This window comes from Thamnophis sirtalis, unplaced genomic scaffold (genome assembly GCF_051295495.1).
Source record: "Thamnophis sirtalis isolate CommonGarterSnake01/CBP01778 unplaced genomic scaffold, rThaSir2_p1.2 scaffold_3, whole genome shotgun sequence".
In the NCBI taxonomy this organism is placed as follows: domain Eukaryota; kingdom Metazoa; phylum Chordata; class Lepidosauria; order Squamata; family Natricidae; genus Thamnophis; species Thamnophis sirtalis.
The window spans coordinates 21,700,356-21,717,369 of record NW_028261383.1 but is presented as its reverse complement, the minus strand read 5'-3'; the positions used below and the strand labels follow the sequence as shown (position 1 = coordinate 21,717,369).

General features: G+C 44.6%; 2 protein-coding genes across 2 annotated transcripts in view; both read right to left on the bottom strand.

Moving 5' to 3' along the window:
• Window positions 1–654: 654 nt before the first annotated feature.
• The window catches only part of LOC148047513 (uncharacterized), a 28,051-nt gene continuing 11,691 nt past the window's right edge, over window positions 655–17,014 (bottom strand). The window contains exon 3 of the mRNA XM_087711425.1: window positions 655–5,497. Coding sequence (XP_087567551.1) covers window positions 2,434–4,809 — 2,376 coding nt within the window. The 5' untranslated portion in view covers window positions 4,810–5,497 and the 3' untranslated portion in view covers window positions 655–2,433. The remainder of the gene's footprint in view (window positions 5,498–17,014) is intronic.
• Window positions 10,760–12,314, bottom strand: LOC148047515 (uncharacterized). Its single transcript, XM_087711530.1, has one exon. The coding sequence runs from the start codon at window positions 12,255–12,257 to the stop codon at window positions 10,890–10,892; it is 1,368 nt and encodes a 455-aa protein (XP_087567656.1). The 5' UTR covers window positions 12,258–12,314; the 3' UTR covers window positions 10,760–10,889.

Here is a 17,014-nt window from a genome sequence, read left to right as displayed (position 1 = left end):
TAACCACTGCGCCACCTTGGCTCAGAGGAATATGACTTCACTTTCACGCAGAGGAATATGACTTCACTTTCTTCTCGGACAGGCATCAATCCCAGTCCACTCTTGAAAACATCCAGTGACCCACAAAACCGGGAGGCAAACTATTCCACTGATTAATTGCTCTGACAAAATACATATACATATCTTCTAGGTTGGGCCTCATTTTAAATAGCTTCCCCCAATTACTTATCCCACCATCTGGTGCCCTAGAGAATAAGTCAAACTGCTCTTCTTTGTGTCAGATACATAAGTACTTGAAGATAGCTATCTTGTCCCTCTTGGTTGCTCTTCTGTGCATATTTTCCAGTATCTCAACATTTTTATATCATGGTGACCAGCACTCAACTATGTATTCTAAGTGCGATATTGCGTAAAGCTTTTTTCACTGTGTGGCATAGTTTTAGTATTGCTTGCATTTTTAATACGCTGTGAAATTTCCCATCGTGCCTCTTACAAGTTACAGGAACCATTACATGTGCCTACTAGATCTCTCACACACAGGGTGAAAAGGTCAGCTGCTTCTCACGATCTGCACACTCGAATGACATACAACCTGTGGATGCGTTTGGCAGAACAGGCAAACGTATCCAATTTTTGCTTAAGCAAAGCTGTGGACCTGAACATGTTATTAGGGAATTGTTTAATACCAGTTTGCACGCCTCTTTCTGTTATTTTAAAAGACACCCAGCTAGCAATGTTTAAAAAAAGAGAGGAAGTTAATTACGGTGACTCTATAGTGTGGGGCCCTGTCACAAGACGGCTCCCAGCTGATGCCATGTCTCTCACCACACCCTTTGTAGCTAGTGGACCCAACGTTACATGTGCACACATTCAAAATTGTACTGCTTCTCTCACACAATCCTGTATGCCCACGGGAATCTTTCCTGCCAACTGTTCCACCTATGAGAACATTTCCTACAACTGGGCTCACGTTCTGCTTCCTGCTGGTTGGTTTTTCACATGTGGTCAGAAAACTTTTAATTACATACCTGCTAATCTATCAGATACACGTTGCTGCCTGAGTCGTCTCACTACGGTTCTACCAACCAAACAGGACCTCACTCCACGACCACGGAGGTTGGTAGTCCTTGATGAAACATGTGACAGCTCAATTAATCTTTTTAACGAGGCTGAATATCTTTCCCTTGCTATCTCTATAGTTGGTGTTCCGGCATTAGCAATGCATAACCACAGGACAGCCCATCGCATTGCCTGTTCCCTTGCAAAAACTATAAACATCACATCTGCAGCCATAGCTGCGTTGAATATGGAACAGGCAGAGATCAGACATGCTGTCTTAGACAATCGTGCTGCCATTGATTTTCTGTTACTGGTACATCATCTAGGCTGTGAATCTGTCAAAAACATGTGTTGTTTTAACCTGTCACACACCTCTCAATTGGTTAAGCATCAAATCAGTTCCTTAAAGGAGTTGGCTTCCCAGATTCGAGAAGACGTCCTGCCGGCCTGGTGGGATGGTCTGTGGTCCTGGCTACCAGATGGCTCCTGGTTAAGAAGCATTTTTTCCTCCATTATATGTATTATAGTAGTGCTTGTGTCACTTTGCTGCTGCATTCAATGCCTACCCTCCCTTTTTCAGCTATTCAAAGGCCTTTTTTCCTCAGCTAGGAAGAACGTGCTTATCCACGAAACTAAGTCCCTTCTGGACGCTGAGAACGACCATGAGTTGGACAACAATTTGTTTGTAAAGGTGTTTGCTATAACCAGTGATGATGAAGAATCTGCATTTTGATATGTTTGCTTTCCTCCTTCTCATTTTAAAACAAAAATGAGGAGATGTTGAGATCCATTACCACTTCTGTGTATAGGGCGGCTAAGGCTGTCTGGAAAACACAGGCCCAGAGATGGATGCTAACAAAAACATTCTTGTTAGCAATACGTAAGTCTTCCTATTAATTAGCGCGCCTTTCTGTACCAGCATCTATCTAGCAGTTAGCATTTCAAAGGCAGGAATGCGAGCTGCTCACTTTCCTCCACTCCCCCCTCCCTATTCCTTATCTCTCTTCTCCTGCCCAGGGACGAAGCAGCCCCCCTTTTCACTCACCTCTCCTCTTTTGCCCAGAGACGAAGCTTTTTGCCACGCAGCATTATTATTATTGGATTATTTAGTCATGTGCCTGTTGATGTAATTTGTATACACCTTTCCTTTGTTTGGGACTAATAAAAAAGCCTCCCGGGAATTGCTCGGGGCCAGAGCTTATCACAAGAAGGATTTGTCCGGTGTCTTTCTTCTCATTCGGCTACAAGCATAAGCGGCCCATCAGAAGCGTGAAAAAGCAGCAGACAAGGATATGATTTCTCTCCTGTGTGAGTCCTCAAGTCTTGTACCTGGCAGAAATTGGAACTGAAACTTGTCCCACAAATCGGACACTCCTATGGTTTCTCTCCTGTGTGAGTCCTCTGGTGTATCAACAGGCTGGACTTGTGACTGAAACATTTCCCACAGTCAGGACATTCAAAGGGTTTCTCTCCCGTGTGAGTCCTCTGGTGTGTCACCAGGTTGGACCTGTTACTGAAACTTTTCCCACAGTCACGACATTCAAAAGGTTTCTCTCCTGTGTGAGTCCTCTGATGTACCACCAGGTCGGAATTGTGACTGAAACTTTTCCCACACTCAGGACATTCAAAGGGTTTCTCTCCTGTGTGAGTCCTCTGGTGTATCACTAGGTTGGCATTCCGACTGAAACTTTTCCCACAGTCAGGACATTCAAAGGGTTTCTCTCCTGTGTGAGTCATTTGGTGTACCACCAGGTGGGAATTATAACTGAAACTTTTTCCACAAACAGGACATTCAAAAGGTTTCTCTCCTGTGTGAGTCCTCTGGTGTGTCAATAAGCTGAACTTGTGACTGAAACCTTTCCCACAGCCAGGACATTCAAAGTGTTTTTCTCCTGTGTGAGTCCTCTGATGTACCACCAGGTCGGAATTGTGACTGAAACTTTTCCCACAGTCAGGACATTCAAAGGGTTTCTCTTCCGTGTGAGTCCTCTGGTGTACCACCAGGTGGGAATTGTGACTGAAACGTTTTCCACAAACAGGACATTCAAAGGGTTTCTCTCCCGTGTGAGTCCTCTGGTGTATCAACAAGCTGGACTTGTGACTGAAACATTTCCCACAGTGAGGACATTCAAAAGGTTTCTCTCCTGTGTGAGTCCTCTGGTGTGTCACTAGGTCGGAATTCTGACTGAAACTTTTCCCACAGTCAGGACATTCGAAAGGTTTCTCTCCTGTGTGAGTCCTCTGGTGTGTCTTCAGTTGAGAATTCTGACTGAAAGCTTTCCCACAGTCAGGACATTCAAAGGGTTTCTCTCCTGTGTGAGTCCTCTGGTGTATCACTAGGTGGGAATTCTGACTGAAACCTTTCCCACAGTCAGGACATTCAAAGGGTTTCTCTCCTGTGTGAGTCCTCTGGTGTGTCACTAGGTCGGAATTCTGACTGAAACTTTTCCCACAGTCAGGACATTCGAAAGGTTTCTCTCCTGTGTGAGTCCTCTGGTGTGTCTTCAGTTGAGAATTCTGACTGAAAGCTTTCCCACAGTCAGGACATTCAAAGGGTTTCTCTCCTGTGTGAGTCCTCTGGTGTATCACTAGGTGGGAATTCTGACTGAAACCTTTCCCACAGTCAGGACATTCAAAGGGTTTCTCTCCTGTGTGAGTCCTCTGGTGTCTCAACAGGGTGGACTTGTGACTGAAACCTTTCCCACAGTCAGGACATTCAAAGGGTTTCTCTCCTGTGTGAGTCCTCTGGTGTCTCAACAGGTGGGACTTCTGACTGAAACACTTCCCACAGTCAGGACATTCAAAGGGTTTCTCTCCTGTGTGAGTCCTCTGGTGTATCACTAGGTCGGAATTCTGACTGAAACCTTTCCCACAGCCAGGACATTCAAAGGGTTTTTCTCCTGTGTGTGTCCTCTGGTGTATCACTAGATTGGCATTCCGACTGAAACCTTTCCCACAGTCAGGACATTCAAAGGGTTTCTCTCCTGTGTGAGTCCTCTGGTGTATCACTAGGTCGGAATTCTGACTGAAACCTTTCCCACAGTCAGGACATTCAAAGGGTTTCTCTCCTGTGTGAAGCCGCTGGTGTACCACCAAGTGGGAATTGTGACCGAAACTTTTCCCACAAACAGGACATTCAAAGGGTTTCTCTCCTGTGTGAGTCCTCTGGTGTCTCAACAGGTGGGACTTCTGACTGAAACCTTTCCCACAGGCAGGACATTCAAAGGGTTTGTCTCCTGTGTGAGTCCTCTGGTGTATCACTAGCTGGGAATTGCTGCTGAACCTTTTCCCACACTCAGGACATTCAAAAGGTTTCTCTCCTGTGTGAAGCAATTGGTGTACCACCAAGTGGGAATTGTGACCGAAACTTTTCCCACAAACAAGACATTCAAAGGGTTTCTCTCTTTTGTGAGTCCTCTGGTGTATCACCAGGTTGGACTTCTTACTGAAACCTTTCCCACAGTCAGGACATTCAAAGGGTTTCTCTCCTGTGTGAGTCCTCTGGTGTATTACTAGGCTGGAATTCTGACTGAAACCTTTCTCACACTCAGGACATTCAAAGGGTTTCTCTCCTGTGTGAGTCCTCTGGTGTGTCACCAGGTTGGAATTGTTGCTGAAACTTTTCCCACAAACAGGGCATTCAAAGGGTTTCTCTCCTGTGTGAGTCCTCTGGTGTATCACTAGGTCGGAATTCTGACTGAAACCTTTCCCGCAATCTGGACATTCATATGATTTATTTTTTGTGTGCATCCTCTAATATATTACCAGGCTGGTGTTCAGATTGAAACTTTTCTCACAATCAGGATTCTCCCTGGTGTGTTCTCTAATGTATCACCAAGTTGCCAAGCTCACTTCATTGGGAGCACATGTAGGGCTCCTCCCCTATGTGGGTCCTTCCATGAACCAACCACAAGGAGGAGTTCTGACTAAATCTTTGGCCACATTAATATTGTTTTTTTCCAATGTGGATCATTTCGTGCACACTCAGTTATGATTTGAAATACACATTTTGCTCACAATAGCCACATCTGTGAACCTGAAAAAGGGGATCACGTGACCCTAGAATAGGGCAAACATCATAAATGTGAGATAGGTGCCAGGAATTCAAATATAGATCACGTGACCATGGGGCTGCAGCAATAGTCGTAAGTGTGAAAAATGGTCTTAAGTCAGGTTTTTCAGTGCCACTGTCACTTTGAATAGTTACTAAATGAAGTGTTGTAAGTCAAGGACTGCCTGTAATGTATCCTTGTGTTCTGCATACTCTAATTTTTCCAGTTCAAAATATCTTCTTGATTACCTGCTGGGGAAGAAGGAGAATTTTGTGGGTTTCTGAAGGAAACGGAAATGTTTTGATTTCTGGCTTGATTGATTTTCCTTTTTAACGTTCCTTGTTATTCTCAGTTGTCCGGAGTTCTCTTATTGGCATCTGCTTTGCCTGTAAGATTCAAAGAAATTGTTTATAAAATGGTTGCAGAAAATGTAAAAAAGAAAACTATATACATTAAAGGTAAAAAGGAAATATTCCACAATGCTAAAATAATCTTAGATTAATTATGATTTATTTCACACATTGAAGATTACGGAGATCCAAGTTCACATTTGCATTCTACCATGAAATTCTCTTGTTGACTTGGGCCAATACAAATTTTTAGAATAGCAATTATTGGCTAGAATTGCTGTAATTAAGATGAATACAATTTATAATAGAATCATAGAGTGGGAAGGGAGCTTAAAGGTCTTCTAGTCCAACCCTCTACCATTTCAGAAGTGGCCGTCAAATCTCTTTTTGAAAGCTTACAGTGATGGAGCACCCACATTTTCCCCCAATATTGTACTTAAGTTATGCGAGACGCAGTTAATACATGTATAATTCAGTGACGTGCAGTGAGGTTTATGGCTGGTGAGGCACTATGTCAGACATTGTGGCCAGGCCGGGGGGGGGGGGGGGGGAAAGCCGCTTTCTTTCTATTTCCGACATAGAGGCGGGACGCCTCTATATCGGACATAGTGGTGGGGCAGGCAAAAATCGCTTTCTTTCTTTTGCCCAGAGTCTGCTGCCCGCCTATAGGCAAATGAAAGAAAGTGCCAGCCCGCCAGCAGAGGCAGGCAAAACACCCGCCTGCTGGCGGGCTTCCTTGAAACAGAGAAAGAAAGCTGGCGGCCTGCCCTCCCTGCCGCACCTTCCCCTTTCCCTCTCCTCTCAAACACTCTCTCTCAAATTGAGTGAAGAAACAAACACACGCACACACAAACACGCACACATAAATTATTTACAATTTACATTAATTTTGAATTCCTCCCCCTCCCTCCATATACCTTTTCCAGCTGTTTCACAATCGAAGAGGATTTCAACTCTGCTCTTGTCTGCCATGATGAAAATGTAAAAATATAAAAGGAAAAAGGCAAGAGCTGCTGCGGTCAGGCTGGGTTAGCTGCTTCCAGATTCCCCAATGGATGACTCTGCTTAACTGTTCAAAAAAGCCTCTAAAAAAAACGTGTTGGGGGGAGATGCCATCTGTAGAACATCATATAAATTTTTTCTTTATACGACGTAGCCAATGTTAGTTTCCGATTAAGTATCCAAAGTTTTTCCCACTTAGCCAATTCCACATTATAATCAATTTTTTTCACCCAGGCGACCATAGTTTCTTAGACATGCTCCTCCTCCAGCTTATGTTCCAACAAAAATCTATATAACACTTTGATCAACCTGTTTTCTGTCTGTATCAAAGGTTTATCTAATAATGTGTAATTTTTGGTAATATCTTCCTTCTTTCTATCCTGTGCAAACCTTGATTGTATCTGTAAATAAGACCACCATTCTCCTTGGAATTTTCTTTTTAGTTATAGGTTGCATCTCTCTTTGTTTAGTTTCCATCCATCGTTTCTTTTGGTACTTTGGAGAATAAATGGTCCTCTTTGTCTTCATGGGAGCCCCTCAAATATTGGAACACTGTTGTCATGTCTCCGCTAGTCCTTCTCATTAGACTAGACATGCCCAATTCCTATAACCATTCTTTCTACATTTTAACCTCCAGCACCCTAATTACCAAAAATACATTTTCTGTTTTAGACTTTACAAATAATTGTAAGTGATATTCCATTTGGACAATGGCAGATGGAGATATCTGAGTTTATATTACAAGGGATGAAACCAAGGATTACATATAAATTATTCCAAGACGCAGAGGAAAGAGGAGGTCTGCCATTCTCAGCATCCAGAAGCTGCTAGGGAGGAGAGGGGCATACAGGGCTGTTAAAACCGGTTGTGAAGCAGTAGCATCTAGCGATAACTTTGCAGTTACTTTGTGCTGAGTTTTCAAGCCTGCATTAAAACACATCTCATGCGAAGAACTATGTCACTTGCTGTTTTCTGGTGCGGGAGGCTTGGAACATGTCTGTAAGTCAGTGTTCCATCCTTCCCCCCTCCTTGTCTCCAGCTGTTTGCCTACCTGTTCCTTGCAGGACATAAGAAGGCAGGGGAGTATCATGGGAAATGCTGAGGGAACAGTGATGGAAGCCACTGCCGGAGTGGAGGTGGACCTGTCCCTAGTGGCAGTCTTTCCAGCGCAGGACGATGGGGCTTCCCAGTTAGATATATGCCCCAAGGAGTGTGAAGCCCTCGGACATCTACAGCTGGCCCACGTTACATCAGTCCAGGATGCAGGACAAGAGATGGGACCCACCGGAGAATGGTGATGGAGTTCATTGGCAGCTGGTGGTTTGGGACCCTGCTAGTGACATCGAATCTGTCTGACAGCTATTTGACACGGTTGCGGGAGAGGTCCCTGTCTGAAGGTGATGATGATGGGCGGTGGGGGTGGCAGTCAAACAATGGTGCTGCTTTGGGATCGGTTTGGTGAGGCCATTTCTGCGACGTTGGTCCTGGCAGCATGGGGAGTTGAAGACACCAATGGATGCCCACTCAGCAGGGCAGCCCACCTCTGGCATGGCAGTGACCAGTGCCTAGGTGAGCTCATCAGATCCCATTGAGTCCAGGGTGGCTTCTGGGCAGAGGTGGGATTCAGCCAATTCGGATCCGTTCGGGCAAGCTAGTTGTTAAAATTCTGCCCGGTTCAGTGAATCGGCTAATCCCACCATTGGCTGGTCCCAGCCGCACACATTTTTGGGCCTGAAAAACAGCTAAGAACACCCCAAAAAACCCTCTGAGAAAGAGCCTGAAAAATGGCCCTGAAATGGCAAAACAATGGTCCAAACAACAGCCCTGAAAACGTCTAAAAATGGCCACAAACGTCCCAAAAAACCTCCCAGAAACAGGCTGAAAAAGAGCCAAAACCCACCCCAGAAAACAGCCTGGAAAAAGCCTAGAAAACGGCCAAAAAGGTCTCAAAATACAGCCCACAAAATGGCTATGAACAGCCACAAAACAGCAAAAAAAAATCCCCAAATATCACCTTAAATACAATCTGACAACAGTCTAAAAATGGCCCAAAAATGGGCTGGTAAATGGCCTAGAAATTGTCCAAATATTGCCCAAAAAGTAGCCCCCCAAATGGCCCAAAGCCGCCTGTAAATGGCCTGAAAATGACCCCAAAACACTCTAGAAACTGCCTAAAAACAATCCCAAAACCGGTCAAAAATTGCCCACAAACATCCCATAATACAGTCCAAATTACTGCCTGAACACAGCCCAGAAAATGCCCCAAAAGGGCCTGAAAAATCGCCAAAAACAGTCAAAAGAAAGCCCCCAAACAGCCCGTAAATGGCCTGAAAAATGGGCCAAAATACACCCCAGGAACTGCCTAAAAAAAACCCCCAAAACAAACAAAAACAGCACAAAAATGGAGCCTGGAAATGACCTGAAAAACTGATGGAAGCGTTTCGGATTATGAGCGCACAAAAATGAATCCCCTTGTAAACATGAGCTCTTCCCAAGAAGCTCCCATAGGGAGCACAGCCACTTCTTAAAAGATTCCTCACCATGGTTTGGAAACTGCTGGTTGGCTGGAGAAGGCTGAAGGAGATTCTACAGATTTGGCATGAACAGATTCCATGTGTGAGGAACGAGACTTTGAGGTTGGTTGTCGCTGGGAAATGGACTTGCCATATCCAACTGGAAAACTATTTGGACTGGTCTGTGGTGAAAATGGATCGACAACAGAGCTTTATGATTTTGAGGAATAAAACACAATACTTGTTTTATTGTTCTCAATGAAAATATTAAGAGAAAGTTTTATTAGTAAGAATCAAACAAAGATATTTCATCCCGGACAGATAACAGACAATGATTATGGTAAATAAAAAGCCATTCTGGACTTTATACAAATTAAATGCAAAACTAAATTGTTAATGCAATTTTAACTTTGCTGATTATTCACCTTTTAACCACTTTGCCTCTCTGTGTAGTAGATTGATAAAAGTCAAATTGTTTGTAAATAGAGGTAGAACTTTATAAATTTTGGCCTGCTTCACAAGGGGAAGTAACTAATATTGCTCCAACAACATACGTATGAATGCTCAAGTGGAGGGGATAGTATATGTAAATCTGTTTTTGCACATTTTTTTGCTTTCTTTTAAAACGTGTCTATTCTTGCTTTGCTTTTAAAGCTTTGTGGGGGTTTTTGGAGTTTTATTTATATTAATTTTATGAATATTTTTTCCCAAAAAAAATGCCACAAGAAGCAAGTTCATGTGGCTGCTCTTACCTATCTTCTAAACTGCCTCTAAATTCATGGAAAAATTGCATTATAGGCTTGGAAGGGACCTCGGAGGTCTTCTGGTGCAACCTGCTCTTCAAGGCAGGACACTTCCCTCTCAAACGGTCATCCAGTCTACTCTTGAAAACCTCCAGTGACCCACAAAACCGGGAGGCAAACTATTCCACTATTAATTGCTGTGACAAAATACATATACATATCTTCTAGGTTGGGCCTCATTTTAAATAGCTTCCCCCAATTACTTATCCCACCATCTGGTGCCCTAGAGAATAAGCCAATCTGCTCTTCTTTGGGTCAGATGCATAAGTCCTTGAAAACAGCTATCTTGTCCCTCTTGGTTGCTCTTCTGTGCACATTTTCCAGTGTCTCAACGTTTTTATGACCAGCACTCAACTATGTATTCTAAGTGCGATATTGCGTAAAGCATTTCTATATTTTCTTGTTGTCTTGACATTATTCCTCTCTTGATGCAACCTAGGACTACATTGGCTGTTATTGGCAACTGCAGCACAATGCTGGCCAAGAGGTACTTGTCCACTCATCATGCACCCCAGGGATACATGGCCTGCCCTTTTGGAGATCTCCCAGAGGCAGACACCATTTTCATTGCACCCACAATTCCTTAACACAGTCTACAAAGTGTTAAGGTAGCAAAAGAGAAGAATTTGTCCCATTCCCAGTGACCAAGAAGCAGGCACCATATTGACACAGGCAGCCATGGCAAAACGACAGCTGCTTCCACAAGTTCACTGCATGGCCTACGGATGAATCCCGGTCAAAATAATGGTTGTTTCCATAAAGCAGTCACACCATGTAGGGAGCCTATGTGTGTATTATCTGGTGATTTGTGAGCTGTAATTTTGTAATGAAACCTTTTCCACAGTCAAGACATTCAAAGGGTTTCTCTCCGGTGTGAGACTGCTGATGTTTCCTCAAGCTAGAATTCTGAGTGGAACCTTTGCCACAAACAGGACATTCATACGGTTTCGCTCCTATATGAGTTCTCTGGTGACTCATGAAGTAGAATTTTGTAACGAAACATTCCCCACAATATGGACAAGGATATAATTTCTCTCTTCTCTCCAGAGTCCTCTGGTATTGTACCCAGCAGAAATTGGAACTGAAACTTGTCCCACAAATCGGAGACTCCTACGGTTTCTCTCCTGTGTGAGTCCTCTGGTGTATCAACAGGCTGGACTTGTGACTGAAACATTTCCCACAGTCAGGACATTCAAAGGGTTTCTCTCCCGTGTGAGTCCTCTGGTGTACCACCAGGTGGGAATTGTGACTGAAAGTTTTCCCACAAACAGGACATTCAAAGGGTTTCTCTCCTGTGTGAGTCCTCTGGTGTATCACCAGGTTGGACCTGTTACTGAAACCTTTCCCACAGTCAGGACATTCAAAAGGTTTCTCTCCTGTGTGAGTCCTCTGATGTACCACCAGGTCGGAATTGTGACTGAAACTTTTCCCACAAACCGGACACTCGTACGGTTTCTCTCCTGTGTGAGTCCTCTGGTGTATCAACAAGCTAGACTTGTGACTGAAACATTTCCCACAGTGATGACATTTGAAAGGTTTCTCTCCTGTGTGAGTCCTCTTGTGTGTTTTCAGGTGAGAATTCTGACTGAAAACTTTCCCACAGTCAGGACATTCAAAGGCTTTCTCTCCTGTGTGAGTCCTCTGGTGTGTCTTCAGGTGAGAATTCTGACTGAAACCTTTCGCACAGTCAGGACATTCAAAGGGTTTCTCTCCTGTGTGAGTCCTCTGGTGTATCACTAGGTCGGAATTCTGACTGAAACCATTCCCACAATCAGGACATTCAAAGGGTTTCTCTCCTGTGTGAGTCCTCTGGTGTATCACTAGGTCGGAATTCTGATTGAAACCTTTCTCACAGTCAGGACAGTCAAAGGGTTTTTCTCCTGTGTGAGTCCTCTGGTGTATCACTAGGTGGGATTTGGTGCTGAAACTTTTCCCACAGTCAGGACATTCAAAGGGTTTCTCTCCTGTGTGAGTCCTCTGGTGTATCACCAGGTTGGACCTCTTACTGAAACCTTTCCCACAGTGAGGACATTCAAAGGGTTTCTCTCCTGTGTGAGTCCTCTGGTGTATCACCAGGTTGGACCTCTTACTGAAACCTTTCCCACAGTCAGGACATTCAAAGGGTTTCTCTCCTGTATGAGTCCTTTGGTGTTTCACTAGGTGGGAATTCTGACTGAAAACTTTCCCATAGCCAGGACGTTCAAAGGGTTTCTCTCCTGTGTGAGTCCTCTGGTGTATCACTAGGTGGGAATTCTTGCTGAAACCTTTACCACTGTCAGGACATTCAAAGGATTTCTCTCCTGTGTGAGTCCTCTGATGTATCACTAGGTCGGAAGTGTGACTGAAACCTTTCCCACAGTCAGGACATTCAAAGGGTTTTTCTCCTGTGTGAGTCCCCTGGTGTCTCAACAGGTTGGAATTCTTGCTGAAACATTTCCTGCAATCAGGACATTCATATGATTTCTTTTTTGTGTGCATCCTCTAATATATTACCAGGCTGGAGTTCAAACTGAAACTTTTCTCACAATCAGGATTCTCCCTTGTGTGTTCTCTAATGCCAAGCTCACATCGTTGGGAGCACATGTAGGGCTCCTTCCCTATGTGGGTCCTTCCATGAACCAACCACAAGGAGCAGTTCTGACTAAAACTTTGGCCACATTAATATTGCTTTTCTTCAATGTGGATCATTTCATGCACACTCAGTTGTGATTTGAAATATGCACTTTGCCCACAATAGCCACATCTGTGGACCTGCAAAAGGGGATCACGTGACCCTAGAACAGGGCAATCGTCATAAATGTGAGTTAGCTGCCAAGGATTCAAATATAGATCACGTGACCATGGGGCTGCAGCAAAAGTCATAAGTGTGAAAAATGGTCATGTCAGATTTTTCAGTGCCACTGTCACTTCGAATAGTTACTAAATGAACTTTTATAAGTCGAGGACTACCTGTAATGTATCCTTGTGTTCTGCATACTCTACTTTTTCCAGTTCTAAATCTCTTCTTGATTACCTGCTGGCGAAGAAGGAGAATTTTGTGGGTTTCTGAAGGAGATGGAAATGTTTTGATTTCTGACTTGATTGATTTTCCTTTTTAACGTTGCTTGTTATTCTCAGTTGTCCGGAGTTCTCTTATTGGCATCCTCTTTGCCTGTAAGATTCAAAGAAATTGTTTATAAAATGGTTGCAGAAGATGTAAAAAAGAAAACTATATACATTAAAGGTAAAAAGGAAATATTCTAAAATGCTAAAATAACATTAGATTAATTATGATTTGTTTGACATATTGAAGATTACCAAGATCCAACTTCACATTTGCATTCAACCATGAAATTCTCTTGTTGACTTGGGTCAATACAAATTCTTAGTATAACAATTATTGGCTAGAATCACTGTAATTAAGATGAATACAATATATAATAGAATAATAGAGTGGGAAGGGACCTTAAAGGTCCTCTAGTCCAACTCTCTGCTCTACCATTTCAGAAGTGGCCGTCAAATCTCTTTTTGAAAGCTTCCAGTGATGGAGCACCCAAAACTTCTGAAGGCAAGCTATTCCATTGGTTGATTGCAGTAATCGTTAGGATTTTTGGGGGGGAGTATATTTTTATTATTTTTACATTTAAAACAATGCAGTACCGCAAAGTCGAAGTGAACATACATTCACATTATATACAGCTGATCTCAACCATTAACTATTAGCCAACTTTATACATTGTTTATCCTTCTGTCCAATCACGATATATACAGTTTGTTCCGGTCTTGTCAACTTGTCCTATACCAATCATAAAATCTGTTCCAGATATTCTGATTCCCCTTTATTTTTAAGTTCAAGAGTGAGCCTATCTGCTTCCGCAAAGGCCAACATTTTTTCTGATTATATCTAGTTTAAATGGCATATTTTATTTTTCCAATATTGTGCATAAGTTATGCGCGGCATAGTTAGTACATGTATAATTCGGTGACGTGCGGTGAGGATTATGGCTGGTGAGGCACTATGGCGGACATAGCGGCGGGGCGGGCAAAAGCCGCTTTCTTTCTATGTCCGACATAGAGGAGTCTCACCTCTATGTCGAACATAGCGGCGGGGTGGGCAAAACCGCTTTCTTTCTATGTCCGACATAGAGGCGTCCCACCTCTATGTCGGACATAGCGGCGGGGCGGGCAAAAACTACTTTCTTTCTTTTGTCCAGAGGCTGCAGCCCACCTGAGCTGTCCGCCTCTGGGCAAAAGATAGTGCCAGTCCGCCAGCAGAGGCGGGTAAAAGACCCGCGTCTGCTGGCGGGCTGTCCCAACACAGAGAAAGAAAGCTGGCGGGCTGCCCTCCCTGCCTCTCCTACCCACTTCTCTCTCTTCTCAAACAAACTCTCTCTCAAATTTAGAGTGAGTTTGTTTGAGTGAAGAAACAAACACACGCACACAAACATACACAAATTACTTACAATTACTTACAAATTACATTAATTTTGAATTCCTCCATCTCCCTCCCACCCACATATCTTTTCCAGCTGTTTCACAATCACAGAGGATTTCAACTCTGCTCTTGCCTGCCATAATGAAAATGTAAAAATATAAAAGGAAAAACACAAGGGCTGCTGAGGTCAGGCTGGATTAGCTGCTGCCAGAGTCTCCAATGGATGACTCTGCTTAACTGTTTAAAAAAGCTTCTAAAAAAAACACCCTGTATAGGAGGAGGCAAGAGAACCACGTGCCTCATCTACATAAGGAATTTTTCTGCTTTTAACCCTTGGTTAACTCTGCTCGAGTGATCATCAAGTCAGACTAAATGAGGCACGTGGTTCTCCCGCCTCCTGTAGAGGGCACTTTTTAAGAGGCCTTTTTAAACCATTAAGCACTAAGCAGAGTCATCCACTGTGACTTTGGCAGCAACTACCTCAGCCTTTTTCCTTTTACGTTTTTTTTCTTTTCATAATCACAGTGGTGAGGCTCTACCTCCTCTGTCTCCTCTGACTGCACGTCACTGGCCTAGTCTCGGCCTAAGGACCAGGGGTTGGGATCCCTGATTTAAGCTGTGCTTTATCCTTTCAAAGCACTTGGGAAAAAATGGACCACTGCCCTCCTCTTTAAAAAAGACCAATCAAAATACCATCATCCATACACCAGGCTGAAGGTAATAAGTTCTAAAGTGCTCAAAACTACATTATATTAAAATGTTTTTAGAAATCTTTAGAGAAAGGGAAAGCGAAAGTGTAGACTTAGAGAAATTCTGTGCTTTATATAGACATGAAATTTGGAGAAAAACTGAAAATGGAAAAGAGAAGGTTGCAATGGAATAACTAGGATGGTTATCACAATACAATATAAACAGAACCTTTCCGAAAGACATTTTATTCCAACAACTGAAGCTTCTTTGGAGCTCAACCAACCTGCCTCTTGTGCACATCAGTCTCTCTTTCCCAAAATGCTCTGCAGGCAGGTATTAGAGCTCCCAGGTCTGTCCCTTGACCTAACATGCTTTTATCTTTCTATATCCCTTCTTATCCTATCCCCTTCTCTGCCTCAGGCTTGCCCGACAGAAGCCTCTCCTGTCCCATCCCCTTCTCTCCCTCAGGCTTGCCCCACAAAAGCCTCTCCTGTCCTCTCTATTCCCTTCACTCCCTCTCCCTTTCCCCAGGCCTCTTTCTCAATTTCCCCCTTAAGCCTCTTTTCCTACCCTCTCAGGCCTTTTCTCCCTAGCTTCCTCCTATCCTTATCTTCCCGCCTTTTTCCCTCAAGGAACTCCTCTTTCCCCCTCCCCCTCCTTTCCCCCTTCTCCCCTCCATTCCCCCTCCCCCTCCTTTCCCCCTCCCCCTCTTCCAACCAAAAACCCACCTCCTTGTATTCCCTCCCCCCCCCCAACACAGACATATCACAGGAGACTCTTGATCATTTTGCAAAGCTGTTTGTAAAGAACAGTGTAGAGCTTTTTCTTCAGGGTAGATTATACAGCCCATAAAAGAACTAAAACTAAAATCGAAAACCTTTGCAGACAGGGCTATTCCCTCCCATGGTAAGAGAGAAACGGGGATGCAGCTGTCACCAGGAAGGGAATCTGGGCAGATCAGAGGCAGATTCAGGTGATGCGTCTCAAAGCAAGCCCACCTTTAGATGCCACGGGGCTCCTCGTAGCAGGGTTCACGCCCTGGGAGGGAGCATCTGAGCCCAGATTCTCTTCCACCCCTCCAGATCCCGGGAGGCGGATCCTCCCCAGCAGCCACAGGGGAACGTGGGAACGGGGGTGGCCAACCTTCTCCAACATCAGGCGGCCTCCCCCGGGAGCAGGGCAGCACCAAATATGGGGCTGCAGGGAAGGAGGGGGTGGAATGGAGGGAGGATTTTAAGGTGGGGGTGAAAGAGAGCCGATCGCAGAAGCAGCAACCGAGGAGGAGGAGGAGGAGGAGAAGCGGCGGCGCAGCAGTTCCCACGGAGCAGAAAACCTTGCAAGGAAAGGCGGAGACTGGGAAGGGGAAGGGGCGCAACTGGGGAAACCCCAGCTCGCTCTCCTTCCCTCCCCCAAGGAATCCCCCCTCCCCTTCCCGCACCTGGGGATCCCCCTCCTCCTCCTTTCCCCTCCCCCACTCGCAGCGTCCTTGCCCACCTGGCAGCCCTTGAGCACCTCTCCTCGAGCAGGGATCCCCGCAGCACTTGGCGTAAGAGACATCTGGAGAGCAGAGAGGGGAAGGAAACTGGGTTCCCCCTTTTCCTGCCTCCACTCTGGGCGCAAAAGTTCTCTGCCTTTAACCCCTTCACTGAAGAGCTGCAGGGAGGGGACGACGGAGGCGCGGCCGAGCGATGCCAAAGTTCCCCCAACCGGGGACCGCAAAAAACCGTCACCCACTCAAGGGGAGGCCAAAAGACCCAAAATAAAGATCCAGGTAAAAAAAAAAAGATGTGCTAATCTGGACCTCTAAATGGAAATTCATAGCTATTGAAGATGAGGAAAGAAAGAGCTGCAGATGTCATTGGACTACAACACCCACCATCCTTCACCCTTAGATGCTGGGATTCGCTGAATACAATATCTAACCTTATGCACTGTGTCAAGAGGAATCTGGTAGGGTTAGTCACTTTTCACTCATCCGGTTTTGGGCTCTCCTACACTGGAGCTTGTTAGGTTGGCATTGTGATATAGAGCTTTGTTGTGGTGTCCCATGTCTCCTGTGCCTAATTCCATTTTAAACTTGGGGAACATGTAATTCTGTTGATGCAAACGGGGTGTAGAAAGATAGCACCCA